Below are 13,528 nucleotides of genomic sequence, written 5' to 3'. Positions count from 1 at the left end.
GACACGAGCAAGACGGATGCGCCGCGGGGGGAGAGAGGGGAGGTTGGGGGGGTGTGGAGGCTAGACACCCATTGAACCTTGAATGATACTAGATTGACCAGCCACAAAGTGCCCTGATGGTAACAATTCTGCCACCCCTTACTCGCAACTCAAGCGAGCCCAGGACACGAGTCGAGTCTCTTCATGCCCAGCCCCGCGGGCCGAATTTGCTCGAGAGATTCACGCATTACCCGCTTCCTTCCACCCCTTCATTTCTATTTCCCCGAAAAGATCATCTCCGCCAGCCCGCGTACTTCACTGAAAAGCCATACTCTTCCGCAGCTGCCGTTCCCGCTGCTTCCCCTGCAGCTCCAGCCGCTCCACCGCGTACTGCAGACGTTCTTTCTTCTGAACCAGTCGCCGGAGCTCGGCCGCCTTGGCCGCCTTGCTGGCTGCCGCTGCCGCCGCCGCCGCCGCAGCACCGGCTCTGGGTTTGGGGTTGGGTTTGTTGGCCAGCTGTCGCTTCTGCTGCTGCCGCTCCTCGTTGGAGTACAGCCGCCCCTGCTGCAGGTCGCACTTCGCGCGGAGCCCTTGCTCGCGCCGCGAGAGCTTCTCGACGTGGTTGGTGGCGAGTTCGAGGAGGTGGGCGATGCTGGGGGTGATTTCGTCGAGGAGGGATTGCTGCGCTTCGCGGAGGGTGGGTTCGGGGAGGAGTTCGAAGTGCTGGCCTCCAAGTTAGTGGTTTGATGGGGTTGTGGAGAAAGGTGGTGCGATACGTTACGTACTCGGGTGGTTTGGAGGACTTTGGAGAGGCGGGGAAAGTCGCTGACTCCGGCGTCGAGGGTGGAGATGGAGGAGTCGAGGAGTTGGAGGGAGGATTGCAGGGAGGAGACGGAGAGTTGGAGGTGTTCTGCCATGCTTTGTGACTGATTCTTGGGCGATTGTATGATCAATGTGCAGATGCAGATATAGTGTCTGGACGTTGTTATCGATTGTAGTGCCGTGCCGGGGCACTGTTTACATTGTCGGGAGTCGGGAGAGGAGGGGACAAAAGCGGCGGGGAAACTATCCCCCTTTGGGTCTCGGACCTCCGGACAAACCTCGTTGCATCCGGAACCTCCCTCGTTCCGCCTCGCTCTCCTTCTACCTCACCAGCTGCTGCTTCTTCCCTATCCTCTCTCTCCACATCCAGCACCTCGCTTCCACACAACTTGCTTCACCATGTCTCTCCTCGGAAAGAAGTTCCCCACCCCCGTTGGTGAGTTTCTGCTTGATCCCGAGTGCTCTTGCCCGGGGTGTTCCCCCACCGTGGTGGCATGAGTAATAAAGCATGGAATTGAAACTGACTTGGACGCATTGTAGCCGGTCCCCTCGGCCCCTTCTTCGCTGCCGGTATGCACTTATAACCTATTCTTTCAACTTGCAACGCTGCTTCCTTCGGCGCAGAGCCGAAATGACGCGACGAAATGTGATGGGTCCCAGGTTTAACATGCAATTACTTACAGGTCTCGTCGTCCTCTATGGCGTTAACTCCCTCCAGAACGCCCTGATGAACAGTAAGTTGCTTTTCGGGCCGCGCCACACACCGTCTTTTTCTTCCTTTGTGATCTACCGAGGGGAGAGAAAGACTCCGCCGACGCGATCGCTTCTCTCGCACACATCGGCCAAACCCAATAACTAATTCGATCCTTTTGCTCTACAGCCGCCGAGTTCAAGAACGACCCCCGCAACCCCAACGCCAAGGCCACCAAGCACTAGACGTTTTGTTATCTTTCCGGAGAGACAAAGCTGATATGGCGGACGTCATCAAGGGTTGATTTGAGCGCGGGCATGATTCCGTTATTGGTGTCGAGTTTGCATGCCACTTTTTTCACGCCCTGTACAAGCATATAGAAGAGATACCGTCATAGGACATATTGGTGAATCGACAAGTTGTATCAGTATCAGTATGTTTTCTTTCAAGCTTGGGCTTTTGAGTTTGGAGTGCGCCGGGTGCGAGCTCAAGTGTGCTCTGAGAGGTATTCGTCGTTGTCTGCCCAGGGTGCTAGTCAGGGCCAGTGATGGAGCATGCCACGGGTCTATCGTGGTTTCTAGTCTCGAATTCAATAGTCGGCCGGGCATTGTCCGCATATCGTACATGTAGTTCGTGAGTAGAGGTGTGTTGACAGGCCTTTGTAATCAGCCTATCAGATTTCCTCAGTATATCTCGCGCAATGAACAATACTACAATGTTTCCTAATATAATCAATGGAATTGTGCTATGGATCATAGCGTGTTTTCCACCGAGCTTGCGATATGCATGTTGCGGAGCGCAAATGTCAATGTGATAGTGCACTAAACTCGATCGGGAAGGCACATTTTCCCCATCCCGTGACTTTCGCCGCTCCGGCCAAACTCCCGTGGTTATCGGAACTCATTCAACAAATTCCCAGATCCAATCCGACCTCGAAACCCCAGTCGCTTGCCCCCCGGCACTATAATTCCACCATGTCCATGTTCAGGAACAAGAAGCTCGACCTCGGCGGCTTCATCAACGGCAAGATCATCCGTGACCACACCAAGCGGAGAGTCTTCGAGGCGAACGAAGTCGAACGGTATGAAGCCCTACTGCACTCACTACCCTCTCGCCGACCGGCCTCGTCAGGCTAGACTTGCGCCCTCATTTCCCTTCTGAATCCGATCTGGAAATTTACCAATCGCTAATGCATCTCCCGCTGTATAGTCAAGCTCTCCGCTATGTGATCCGCAACACCACTCTCCCCCAGCGTGCCCGTGCTCAGGCGCAATTGCAGCTGGCCCAGATGCACGCTTACACCCGGTCCACCCAGATCAGGAACCGCTGTGTAGCGGGTGGTGTCGCCCGATCCGTCTTCCGGGACTTCCGACTTGGAAGAGTGAGCTCCCCTTTTTTTTTATTTCGGCAGAAGGCATAGAGTTAGCTAACGGGAGGGGAACTTTTCTCGTCTGGCAGTACCAATTCCGTGAACAAGCGTTGGCCGGCGAGCTTCCCGGCGTGAGAAAGGCCAGTTGGTAGACTCGGTGTTGTTTGTGTGGTCGTCTGCGACACCCTCCCGGTTTCTATGTGCATTTGACAAGCTTCTCTGGGTTGGTTCGGTGCTTTCCTTGATGGCGTTTTCTTTTTGTGTGTGTTCCTTCTTCCCGATCTTCCCTGGGGAAGGAGATGTACTATATGTTATGATGGGTATTGATCGAGAATATAAAACCAGCGATCTTTATGAGAATTTGAAATGGTGACTGCTGAGGGGGGTGGGTAGAATTGGTGCACTTTGGGGGGCATGTGCTTGCTTCTTTCTGGTGAAGAATACCTTGGAATCTGATGGCTGTCGGAGTTGGGTCTGTCTGTTCTAGCATCGTTGGGGTCTTGCAGCTGAAGACCGCCGGAGTGCATTTCTCACTTCATGTCTAGTGTACATGAGACATGAGACCAGGACTATTGGCAGAGAATCCGGAACTTCATGAACGGTGACCTGCTCCGTTCCTTGAGAGCACACAGCCTGAAGCAGCTTTGAGGTTGCTACTGACCGGACTCTCGCCTTCCCATTCACTGCTCACAGCAAACGGAGCTTCAGTTCTGGATTCACAGCGGGAAGCTGCATCTCAGCATCAACTTTCCCCAATCCACCGCTTGTCTTCCACTGTCCTCTATCTCTTTGCCTCTTGTCCTGTCTCACTTCTGTTTCACAGCAATAACAACTACTTGAAGATGTTCGTCTACCGCCGCGAAGATCTTCCTGCGGACCCGGTGTTTCCAGCGGACCTGACAAAACTGGGGTAACTCTCATAGCATATCCCATCACAGAGTATTCATCATGCTGAGAAAGGAATACAGGTACTTCGTGACCGATCAGGACCAGATCCGCAAGGTCTCGGACCCAACACAGGAATTCCAGTACAAGATCAACCGCAACGGCCGCTGGAATGATGTCCAGAGAGAAGCTATGAACGGTAAGTCTGACTAGCTATCTGCACCAATCCCTCGAACTACTCCTGCTCTGCCCCTGCTCTGTCCCTTCTCTACTCTAACAGTCTTGCTTGCTTCACCAAGAATGCATCCGCAAGATCGTCAGCTCCCGCCTGCGCGACCTCGGCCTCGTCAATCTCCACCTCCCGCTCCGTGCCAAAACCAAGGAGGCCCATGTCCCGATCATGGTGTCGAGGAACCTGTCCACTGCCTCGCACATCATCGCGGTGTTCGGCGAGCCCATCCAGGACCTGGGCATCTGGGCCTACCGCAGCGTTGGCTGTGACGGGGTTGACGCCGGCTCCCTCGTGTCCTTTGCGAGGGCCGTGCTGCGTCAGGGCCAGGCTGATAGCAATAGTGGCAGTGGTGACAGTGACAGTGATGATTCACCAACAAACATGCCCAACACCGCGCTGGTGCTGGCCAACACCGGCCAACTCGTCTGGCACTGTGCCTCCGGTCAAGCGATCACGCTGTTCCGTTGGCAGCACATGCCCCGTGCCTCGGCCGTGGACCCGCCCCCCGAGATGTCGCCCCGCAACCAGATCCCCGGCCACGAGTACTGGCAGAGACATGTCAACCGTGTGTTCGAGGACATCCTGTCCGCGCGGGGTCGGCTGGTGCGCCCGGATGCGCGAATCAGTGTTGTGGGGGCCTCGGAGGGCGGGCTGGGTGCGCTTCGGTACTTGAATAGGAACTGTGAGTGTTTACCGTATCTTACTGGTTGTCCGTTCCTGGTGATGGTTGAAGCGACAATACTGACGTACGATGAAACAGGGAGCTCCTGGAGACCATTCATCTCGGCGATCTGTCTCGCCAACCCTCTTCAGATGGCCAGGATTGAGTTTGGAAGCGACTACGAGAATGCCGCCCTGGCGGATCCGACCTCCTTCGCGGCCTTTGTGGCGTCACGCTGTCGCGGATATCTGCTGTCGGATCAGCCGCTGGGGGTCCCGGTCGAGGCGATGCTTGATAGTGGGTGTAATTGCTACGCCTCGGGCGAGGCATTGAACTCGGAGTGCATCATGCCGAAGGCGTGGAGACATGCGCTGCGGTGGCTGGATCAGGCTTTTGCGGACCCGGCTTACGGAGAGGCGAGGTTGGAGATTATGCACGTTGACGGTGATGAGCTGGAGGGTGCGGTGGATGCTGAGGTAGACGAAGAGGGAAGGCGCTTCTAGGTTGAGCTGTCTACTTTGTTCTTGTGGTTCAGCCTTTTCGGTGGACGAGCACGCTTGCTTAAACTTGACATACTTGTCTTGTAGCATAGATAGCTTCAATGGTCATTCCGGATCTCTACTAGGAGTCATGAGCGAGGTTAGTAGTATGTCGAGGTTTAGACACTACCTAGTAGCTCTAATCCATTGCCCAATTCGGCTATGTTTCCTGAATGGTTAGAGCACGAGGCAAGACCACAATCTGGCCAGAAGTGTCTTCGAGACTACAGCGACTTAGCCCTTTTGATATCCACAGCGTCTTCAAGAATTGACGTATACACTACCCATGAGCTATAATGCCGACAAAGTACACCGAAACTACCCACACACATACCAACAAAACTTATAATGCTACATTGATCGTTATAATCATACAAGTGATAACCACAGTACAAACTACGCCTTTGCATGCTGTTTATCCATATCCATCTCCTTCTCCTTCCCCTCCCACCTTTCCCTCACCCTCCTCCTCACCCCACCATTCACCCCTCTCCCCCAAATCTCCTCCTTGACTCCCGTACCAGCAGCAGCAGCAGCAACATCGTCCCCATCCCCCTCACCACCCTTACCATCCTTACCACCACCCCCAACCTCCTCCCTCCCCACCACAACCTTCACCTCCCGCACCCGCCGTTCCCTCCCCCTCGCCACGCGCACCTTCCGGAGGTAAATCGCATAAATCCCCGCCTCGACCGCGCCCACCCCCAGCGCCGCTCCCATCGCCGCCAACACCTTGCCCCCGGCCCCGATCCCACTACTGGCAGCCGGGGCCCAAACATGCAGGGCCCAGAACACACTGAACCCGGTGATCAACACCGACAGGAAGACATTCAGGACCAGCGAGGGGGTGATCGTCTCTTTCTCCGGTGGGGCATGTTTCTCGTGTAATGCAGAGAGGAGGGGCGTGCTGGATGTGAAGATCGGGTTGATGGGTCCGGGTGTGGAGGAGAAGGACGGATGAAGGGGGTGGGGGTTGGCGCCGGTCATGCGGTTGTAGGCGTCTGCTTCGGCGGCGGCGAGGAGGCGCGCTTTGTGGGCGAGGTATTCTTTTGTCTGGTTGCGGTGGGTGTTAGTTTTGAGGGAAAGAGTAGAAAGGGGGGGGAACTCACCGGCTCAGGTTTGGGCGGCGGCGGAGGGACGTGGACCTTCGAGCCGCGGAGGAGGGTGTTCAGGGTTCGGTTGCGCCGGGGGTCGGATTCTGGGTGGGCGTTTGCATTCGAGGAAGCATCTTGAGAAGCAGGGGGCGGATTCGTCCGGAAGTATCTTGCTACTTGGATCAACTGGGCGTGGGAGATGGGGTCGGCGAGCTGGAGCGCGGAGGGGAGGGCGAGGGTGTGGCGGGCGGAGGCGGGGATGGCCTCGTAGGCGGCGAGGATGGGCTCGGTGGTGGTTAGATTGACCATTTTGGTTTTTGCAGTGATTCAGTAGTAATGCATGGTGGTGCTTGCTTGAGGTGTGTCAGAGGGGAGAGGGGAGGATGTTGGTTCATGAGGCTGCGATTGTTGTTTAGAGGAAGATGTGTAGTTCCGCCGCAGCTCCGCATAGTTACTCATCCATGATAAGTTAGTTAAGTTAGCTTAACAACCGGCAGAAACCAAACCAGGGCCACCATTCCCAAACAAGCAACCACCTTCCTCTCCCGCCGAGTCCGATTCCCTCCCCCCACTTTAACCTAACTTATCCGCAGCTTCATCGTTTCCATCTGGATCCTCCCCTCATTCTCTTACCAACAATCCCCAATCCCCAACCCCCCCCCCCCCCCCCGACTCCCAAACCAAAATGACAGACTCAAAACCCGCGTACGCCTCCCCTCATCCCCCCAAACCCTCACTCCCAAAAACTAACCTCCCCCCCCCAAAAAACAGCCCCCCAACAAACCCCCGCGGCATCCCCGCAGCCCCCTTCATCGACAACGTCACCGACTACGTCTCGAGCCGCAGCGAAGTCGAACCCACCCTGCGCTCCTTCCAGGAGATGATCTCCAAGTACCAATTCATGGAGGTCAACACGACGAAGCGGGCGGCGGGGCTGCGCGACAAGATCCCGGACATCACGAAGACGCTCGAGATGGTGCGGTTCCTGTCGGCGCGGCGCGCGAACGCGAACGACACCCCGCTCGAGACCAACTTCGAGCTCAACGATACCCTCTACGCCCGCGCCACCGTCGCCCCCGCCGACGCCGAGGAGGTCTACCTCTGGCTCGGCGCGAATGTCATGCTCGCGTACCCGATCGACGAGGCGATGGCGATGCTGGCGGAGAAGTTGGCGGTCGCGGAGACGTCCCTCCAGAACTGCGAGGAGGATTTGGAGTTTTTGAGGGAGCAGATTACGGTTCGTCTTTCTTCCGGGTATCCTCTTCGTAATGGGGGAGGGGTGATGAGAAAATGCTAACTTCTTGCTTCTTGGTAGACGCTGGAAGTCGCGACGGCGAGAGTGTATAACTGGGATGTGGTGCAACGGCGGAAAGAAAAGGCCGAGGGGAAGGGGGAGGAGGAGGAGAAGCAATAAAGAACAACAATTTCGGGCTCGGTTTGGTTTTTCTCATCGCTGGCGTCTTGATATCATTGCAATGTATAACGTCTTCTGTCAACCACAAGTACATTTCTTGAAGCAAAAGTGCTTAATCCATCAAAAGATACGCCCACAGTATATCAGTCTATTATTGTTCATTCTATATAACCGATGTCAGGCATATCAATTAGAGTGTATCATGGAGCAATTCCCTTCAAAGCATCATAATTCATCAAAGAACACAAAGCGAAAACATCATAAATGCTCGCACATTCAACGCTGCTTCGACCAGCTCATGCATCTTAACCCCTCGGAAAAAAACACCCCTTTAGACAAGGTCATTACTATCGATTATCCATGTCGGAATATGTAATCATCAATCATTATCAGTCGAGGGTCCGCAGCCCTCCAATATGAAACACTGTTCACTCGCGCATTCGCTTCGCAATGTCGACATCAGTGTCCTCGCCCACAAATGTCCATTCTTCAATGTCGGCCACATCGTCATCGGCCTCTTGTTCCGCAATGGTCTTGGCTGCAGGAGTCGGCGAGAATGGCGTCGACGAAACAATCGAGCGCTGGCGGACCAGATCCTTCGCGTACTCGAGATCACGGTAGATGGCCTGGATCGCAGTATCCACCCCATCTTCCTGTTCTCACATTAGCATAACCACGCAGTACATTTCTCTTCAGGGATCTTACGCTTCGAATCTGCTTGCCCAATTCACGTGCCTTCACAATCATGCGCTCGCTGTGGGTGGCCTCCCACAAGGCTCTCGAGAACACGCTCACATTCAGCCTCTTCATGCAGATACCCACTCCCAGGTCTTCGACCCGGGTGCCGAAGAAAAATTGATCGCCGAAGAATGGCTTGATGATGGTAGGCACGCCAGCACGCAAGCTAGCCCCGGTGGTTCCCGCCCCGCCGTGATGCGCGGCGGCATCGATTTGTGAGAAGAGCCAGTCGTGAGGTGCAGCCTGGATTTGGAAAATCTCCGGTGGCAGGGGAATCTCTGCTTTGGCACTCGAAGGATCGCCCAGTCGATCAGACCATCCTTTGGACAAGATACAACGCACGTCCGCCTTCTGGACCGCTTCAACGACAGTCCGAGTGAGAGCCGATGGATCCGAGACAACGATTGAGCCGAACCCAATATATACTATCTTCTTGCCATCGTCGCGAGCACGGCGAATGAATCCCATCAAGTCTGCTGGCGGAGTCCAGTTTGTTCCCTCATTCAAGAACCAGTACCCAGTGATACGGATCCAGTCTGGATAGTCCAATGGTGGAGGTACCACAGTCGGGGAGTAATTGTAAAGGAATGGCACCTTGTTCGGTTGCATCTTGTCTAGTCCAGTCGCTTTAAGACCTAATTCGTTCTTTCTCCATCGGTTCACCTGCCCTGCGATCGCCTTCCAAAAGACATTGTCAAACATCACATACGTTATGTAGTTGTAGGCTCCGCCCATTTTGTACTCCGGAACGGCAAAGGCGTGTGGATACGCCCGTGTCCGGGTCCAGGGCATCGTGAAGGCACGGAAGTATGGAATCCGAAGGGCCTCGGCGATATGGATGCCAGCCATCGCGCTCGGCGACTCAATGAGCAGGTCACTGTCCTGGCAGGCCTTCCAGGCAGAAGACAACAGATCGTCAATCCAACCCCTGAACTTCATTGAAGCCTCCTTAAGGAAAGAATATGTGAACATTCCATTCTCCACGCAGATCCGCATCAATTCCGCGGGGTCGCCCTCCACAGGGGCAAACTCGATGCCGTGCTTTCTCACCCAGGGCCCAAACTCTGCATGAGTTGCGATCCTAGGCCGGTGACCTTCAGCAAGGAGGCCCTTGCACAAGGCAATGTATGGCTGGACATCACCACGTGAACCGATCGTCAGACAAGTGATTCTTAGGGACTCGGTGGGTTTGAAGTTGATGATGGAGGCGCGTGGGTCATCAAAGATTGGATGAAGTTCAGAAGACTCCACGAGCGCGGAGCGGGAGCTTTGCAACACAGACGCGTCCAGTCTTGCTTCTTGAAGCATACGGTGCTCTGCCTTTGCTGCTTCCGACTCAACCTTCTCGTCTTCTTCCCCGAGCAGCCCAGACTCCGCCAGAAATCTCACCGTCTCAAGACCTTGGTGCAGTGTCACGGCGCAATCATCCCGGATATCGGAGGCACTGAACTCGAAAAACAGCTCTTCATGGCCCCGAATCACGACCACGAGGCCATGGTAGCCAAATCGGAACCCTTTCTCCTTATCGACATTTTCAATGTCCTTCAAAGGAAGAATCATCTTAGTGCGAGTCCCCGGCAGAAGACTGCGAAAGCACAGCTTCTTCTGACTAATATAGATCTTGCCGTAGAGTGGCAGCACTCGATGTAGATATGCAAAGTAGGTCGCTTGGAGCTTTTCGGTGTGGGGTAGCGCAAAGTGCGCCCGAAACCGGTCACCATCCTTGCATCCTCCCTCCTTGTCTTCAGGATCGACGGCTTGATCGTCGGCAAGTATCCCCTCGGCTTCTCCGTAATGCTTCCGGCCACCAGCCCACATCCCGGACACCTTTTCTATGTAGCCCATGGATTCACTAGCAAGGATGTTGCTCATCTGCTTCGACCGTGTTTTCAGATACTCCGCAAACCCTGCAGCGCGCTGCAGAGGATATGTTCCCGCACGTACGATGTCATTCAGAGCGTGCGCCGAGGGCTGTACTCGGGAAGAGCCTTGAGTCTCCTGGTCAAAGTCACCCTGAGTATACTGAATTTCTTGCTCTCTGGTAAATGCAGGCCCCGCAGTATCATTGCCGTAGGCATGCATCGATCGAGTTGTCTCGTCAGAATATCGCCGTGGGGTTCGGCTAGTTGCGGAAGGACCTCTTCGTAAGCTTTGAATCGTAGGAGAGTGGAAGACGTCGCTTCTGTTCAGGATCTGGCTGGCCGATTCTGTTGTGTCTGTCATTGACTGCAAGAGGGCAGAAGACTCGGTGGTGTGCTCCAGGGCATGACCAAACGACGTCGATGAGTCCTGCTGTCTCGTCGAAGGAGAAATAGTCATTGGATCATTGCCAAAGACAACCTGACCCGTGCTTGCACTTCTCCGTCGCTGCATGCTAGCATTCGCAACACCTCGAGCTTGACTTGTACCACTGGTAATTGACCACCTATTTTGCGCCACCCGGGAACGACGGGAGCGAGTCAAATGATTGGGTTGAGGTGATAGAGCCTGCTGTGACCGTTTCATCGGGGAATTATCAACAAGCCCTCTCAGATAGTTGAAGGCATCTTGGCCGGAATCGAAAAAGGAGAAATAGTACTGCGTGACTCAAATTAGTGGGTGCCATCTGAGCATTGGGGTCAATGGAAGTACCTCGTCAATCGCATATGTTTCCTCACTCTCGACAATACGAATCTTGAAGGTCTCCGCAAAGTCGACCATCGGACTTTCCTCTATGTCTATAATGCTCTCAATCGGAAAGGAGATCTTCACACTGTCGCCTTCATTATGAGTCCGGAAGATGACCTTTTGTAGAGCCTTGACCCATTCCTTGGCACTCGCGGAGCTGTCTGCTCTGAAGTAGTAGGTTCGCTGATCGGTCGTGACCTGGAAATCCCTCGTCTCTCGGCTCTTGTCCTTTGCTTCTGCCAAGGATGCAGAGATCCCATAGCGGAGATCGACGTGGCCGCTGGGAAAGTACAGATTCGAGGGGTCTGCATAGTATGATAGCACATCGCCTTTCAACGAGAACCAGTAGCGATTGTATTTAGGGTTCTTACGACCCCGTTTGTAGAGAAACCCGGATTTGATAGCCGCGGTCGATTTCTTGGGTAAGTAGGCATAGAAGCAGATGTGGCCTTCCGTGACATACATGTATCCCTGAAGCAGCATACTCTGTAAGAGCGAGCACGCATACTCGACAACCACCTTCTCCGGGGCCTCGAACCCAAACATCTCTTTGAGTCGAATGGAGAGGGAGGCCCCCGACGACTGCTTGTGCTCTTTGTCCCTCTCTTCGTCCGTTCGCTCCGAGGAGCTTTCGGAGGACTCTTTCGCATCCAAAGCGGCTTGTGCTTCGACCATGCGACTGAGAACAGGGGCCGCCCGCGGCGTAGCACTGCGTGGTCGTCTGGGGGTCGAGGCCCGAGACATCTCATCGTCCGTGGGAGGTTCTGAGTGTATAGTGGGCTCTCGCTCTTTGCCTCGCTTGGCTGTTGACATGAATGATCGCAGAAGCTTATTCTCAGACAAGACCCTCTGGTGACGACGCCCTCTATCTTGCGTTGGGCCTGTGGGTTTGGGAGACCGGCGACTACCGGGCCCGACCTTGTTGGGCGACGCCGAAGTTGATGTGACGTCTTCATGCTCCTTTGGGGTGCGGTCTTCATTCTCCCCATCGCTGTCGCTTGATTCGTCGAATCGTGCATGGAAGTCCGATCTGGAGCCGACGGCGGCGATCATGGAGAATATGGATTGTTGCATGTACTGCATGTGACCGTCGCGAGCTGTGACGCCAGCTGGGGGCGCAGAGAAGTCGGCCTGAGCATCGTGGTCGTCTTTGAGTCGTTCCGGGAAAGCACCGGCAAAGATGCGGCTGGAAGAGATCGACTGCTTGCTTGCGCTGAGCCTCCGGTCCACTCGCCGTTTAGTATCGTCGATAAAGGGTCGCATGGCTGTGAGGGTTGAAAGGAAGTGTGGGAGAAAACGAGTGGACTCTGAGATGAACAGTCACAGAAAATATGAGCTTGATGCAGACGCTGACAATATTTGTGCGGATGATGGTGATGAGGAACGTGATCGGGCCTTCAGGATCAAAGGAGTCAGTAGGTTCGAGTCACGTTAGAAGGTCAAGGGAGTGCACAGCTATCTTGAAGCATGTGACCCGTTATGTGAAAGGAGTAGAGCTAACGATCACACAGAGCGAAAGCTTCACTTTTCGATGGTGAACAAAAAACAAGTGTATGAGTAGAAAGTCAAAATGAACGCACCGGACGTGTGCTAGAAACACTGTCTGATAAGGCAGGTTGACAGATAGCTATGGAGGAAGTGCCGGAACCAACAAGACTGGTCAAGCCGTCAAGGCAGCAGAGACGGAAGTTGATAAATCATGGTTAAAAGGAGGGACTGGGATGTTGGGGAGATTGTGGGAAGGGGGGAGCTTCTGGAATGTAAGGATAAAGAGTGAAAGAAGAAATAGGCGGTCGAGCAGGAACAGCCGCAGTAGCAGATTGACTTGTGTGATGCAAAGAAGCAAGCAAGCAATAGATAAGTCAACTACGGAGTAGTTAGTGAGAGGTAGTTAGTAGGGGATCCGGGGGTCGGAGAAGACTCCACTGGCGTCATGTCTGGCTCCAGTTTTTGTATCAGCTGGTCACTGAATCTATTGTGTCCAATTACTACTTAAGCATGTGATTTCCCCGGAGTCGGGGGTCAGTCTATACTTGCCCCTCATTGGCTTGTCTTGCCAATGTAAGCAAGTCTAATGTTACTCAGCGGTATCTGGATGGAAATGTAAATTACCTACCACATCAGCCAGCGCAAGGAGGACGAGGACCCTGGCAAACCACCACTTGGATAGTTGATACAATTCAACTTGAGCACAACCTCCTATGTGGTTATCCGAACTCATGTCCCATGGTTGTCCTGGCAGCAGCCTGGCAGGCAACTCCTATCGTCTCTATGATCCACGAGGCTCCAGTACGAGGAGTTAGTGGCTAACCTTGAAATTACGCCTAGCAGCCTTGTTCGAAACCCAAAGTCGGGGTTGATCGACACTAATTTGTTGTCGGCGGTGGGCCCAGAATAACCTCGTCTGAAAATAGAGTCCGGCCCTGAACACCCTATT

The 13,528-nt window shown here is 54.3% G+C and overlaps 7 protein-coding genes across 7 annotated transcripts; 4 read left to right on the top strand and 3 right to left on the bottom strand.

Annotated features, from left to right (window-relative positions):
• Positions 1-294: 294 nt before the first annotated feature.
• BO66DRAFT_414715 (DASH complex subunit SPC19) lies at positions 295-896 on the bottom strand (the record flags this gene model as incomplete). Its single annotated transcript, XM_025649489.1, has 2 exons — positions 295-702; positions 765-896. 2 exons carry the CDS (start codon positions 894-896, stop codon positions 295-297), a joined length of 540 nt encoding a protein of 179 aa, XP_025499817.1.
• A 304-nt stretch (positions 897-1,200) lies between these two features.
• BO66DRAFT_332496 (F1F0 ATP synthase subunit i) lies at positions 1,201-1,737 on the top strand (the record flags this gene model as incomplete). Its single annotated transcript, XM_025644138.1, has 4 exons — positions 1,201-1,237; positions 1,342-1,371; positions 1,485-1,535; positions 1,682-1,737. 4 exons carry the CDS (start codon positions 1,201-1,203, stop codon positions 1,735-1,737), a joined length of 174 nt encoding a protein of 57 aa, XP_025499816.1.
• Positions 1,738-2,400: 663 nt separating this feature from the next.
• Positions 2,401-3,219, top strand: BO66DRAFT_382376 (mitochondrial 37S ribosomal protein uS14m). Its single transcript, XM_025646007.1, has 3 exons — positions 2,401-2,573; positions 2,702-2,873; positions 2,951-3,219. Exons 1-3 carry the CDS (start codon positions 2,467-2,469, stop codon positions 3,011-3,013), a joined length of 342 nt encoding a protein of 113 aa, XP_025499815.1. The 5' UTR covers positions 2,401-2,466; the 3' UTR covers positions 3,014-3,219.
• A 464-nt stretch (positions 3,220-3,683) lies between these two features.
• Positions 3,684-5,211, top strand: BO66DRAFT_382373 (uncharacterized protein). The gene is made up of 4 exons (XM_025646006.1): positions 3,684-3,771; positions 3,830-3,945; positions 4,046-4,660; positions 4,739-5,211. The coding sequence occupies exons 1-4, from the start codon at positions 3,704-3,706 to the stop codon at positions 5,140-5,142; spliced, it is 1,203 nt and encodes a 400-aa protein (XP_025499814.1). The 5' UTR covers positions 3,684-3,703; the 3' UTR covers positions 5,143-5,211.
• A 363-nt stretch (positions 5,212-5,574) lies between these two features.
• BO66DRAFT_431623 (TMEM199/VMA12 family protein) lies at positions 5,575-6,713 on the bottom strand (the record flags this gene model as incomplete). Its single annotated transcript, XM_025650598.1, has 2 exons — positions 6,288-6,713; positions 5,575-6,231 (listed from the first exon to the last, which is right to left on the bottom strand). Exons 1-2 carry the CDS (start codon positions 6,579-6,581, stop codon positions 5,575-5,577), a joined length of 951 nt encoding a protein of 316 aa, XP_025499813.1. The 5' UTR covers positions 6,582-6,713.
• A 233-nt stretch (positions 6,714-6,946) lies between these two features.
• BO66DRAFT_382372 (tubulin-binding prefolding complex subunit PAC10) lies at positions 6,947-7,821 on the top strand. Its single transcript, XM_025646005.1, has 3 exons — positions 6,947-6,977; positions 7,044-7,509; positions 7,588-7,821. Exons 1-3 carry the CDS (start codon positions 6,958-6,960, stop codon positions 7,684-7,686), a joined length of 585 nt encoding a protein of 194 aa, XP_025499812.1. The 5' UTR covers positions 6,947-6,957; the 3' UTR covers positions 7,687-7,821.
• atg26 (UDP-glucose:sterol glycosyltransferase) lies at positions 7,818-12,583 on the bottom strand. Its single transcript, XM_025642461.1, has 3 exons — positions 11,056-12,583; positions 8,392-11,001; positions 7,818-8,339 (listed from the first exon to the last, which is right to left on the bottom strand). Exons 1-3 carry the CDS (start codon positions 12,352-12,354, stop codon positions 8,115-8,117), a joined length of 4,134 nt encoding a protein of 1,377 aa, XP_025499811.1. The 5' UTR covers positions 12,355-12,583; the 3' UTR covers positions 7,818-8,114.
• Positions 12,584-13,528: the final 945 nt, after the last annotated feature.

This window comes from Aspergillus aculeatinus (genome assembly GCF_003184765.1).
Source record: "Aspergillus aculeatinus CBS 121060 unplaced genomic scaffold BO66scaffold_55, whole genome shotgun sequence".
NCBI classification, from domain to species: domain Eukaryota; kingdom Fungi; phylum Ascomycota; class Eurotiomycetes; order Eurotiales; family Aspergillaceae; genus Aspergillus; species Aspergillus aculeatinus.
This window is presented reverse-complemented; position numbering and strand designations above follow the sequence as displayed.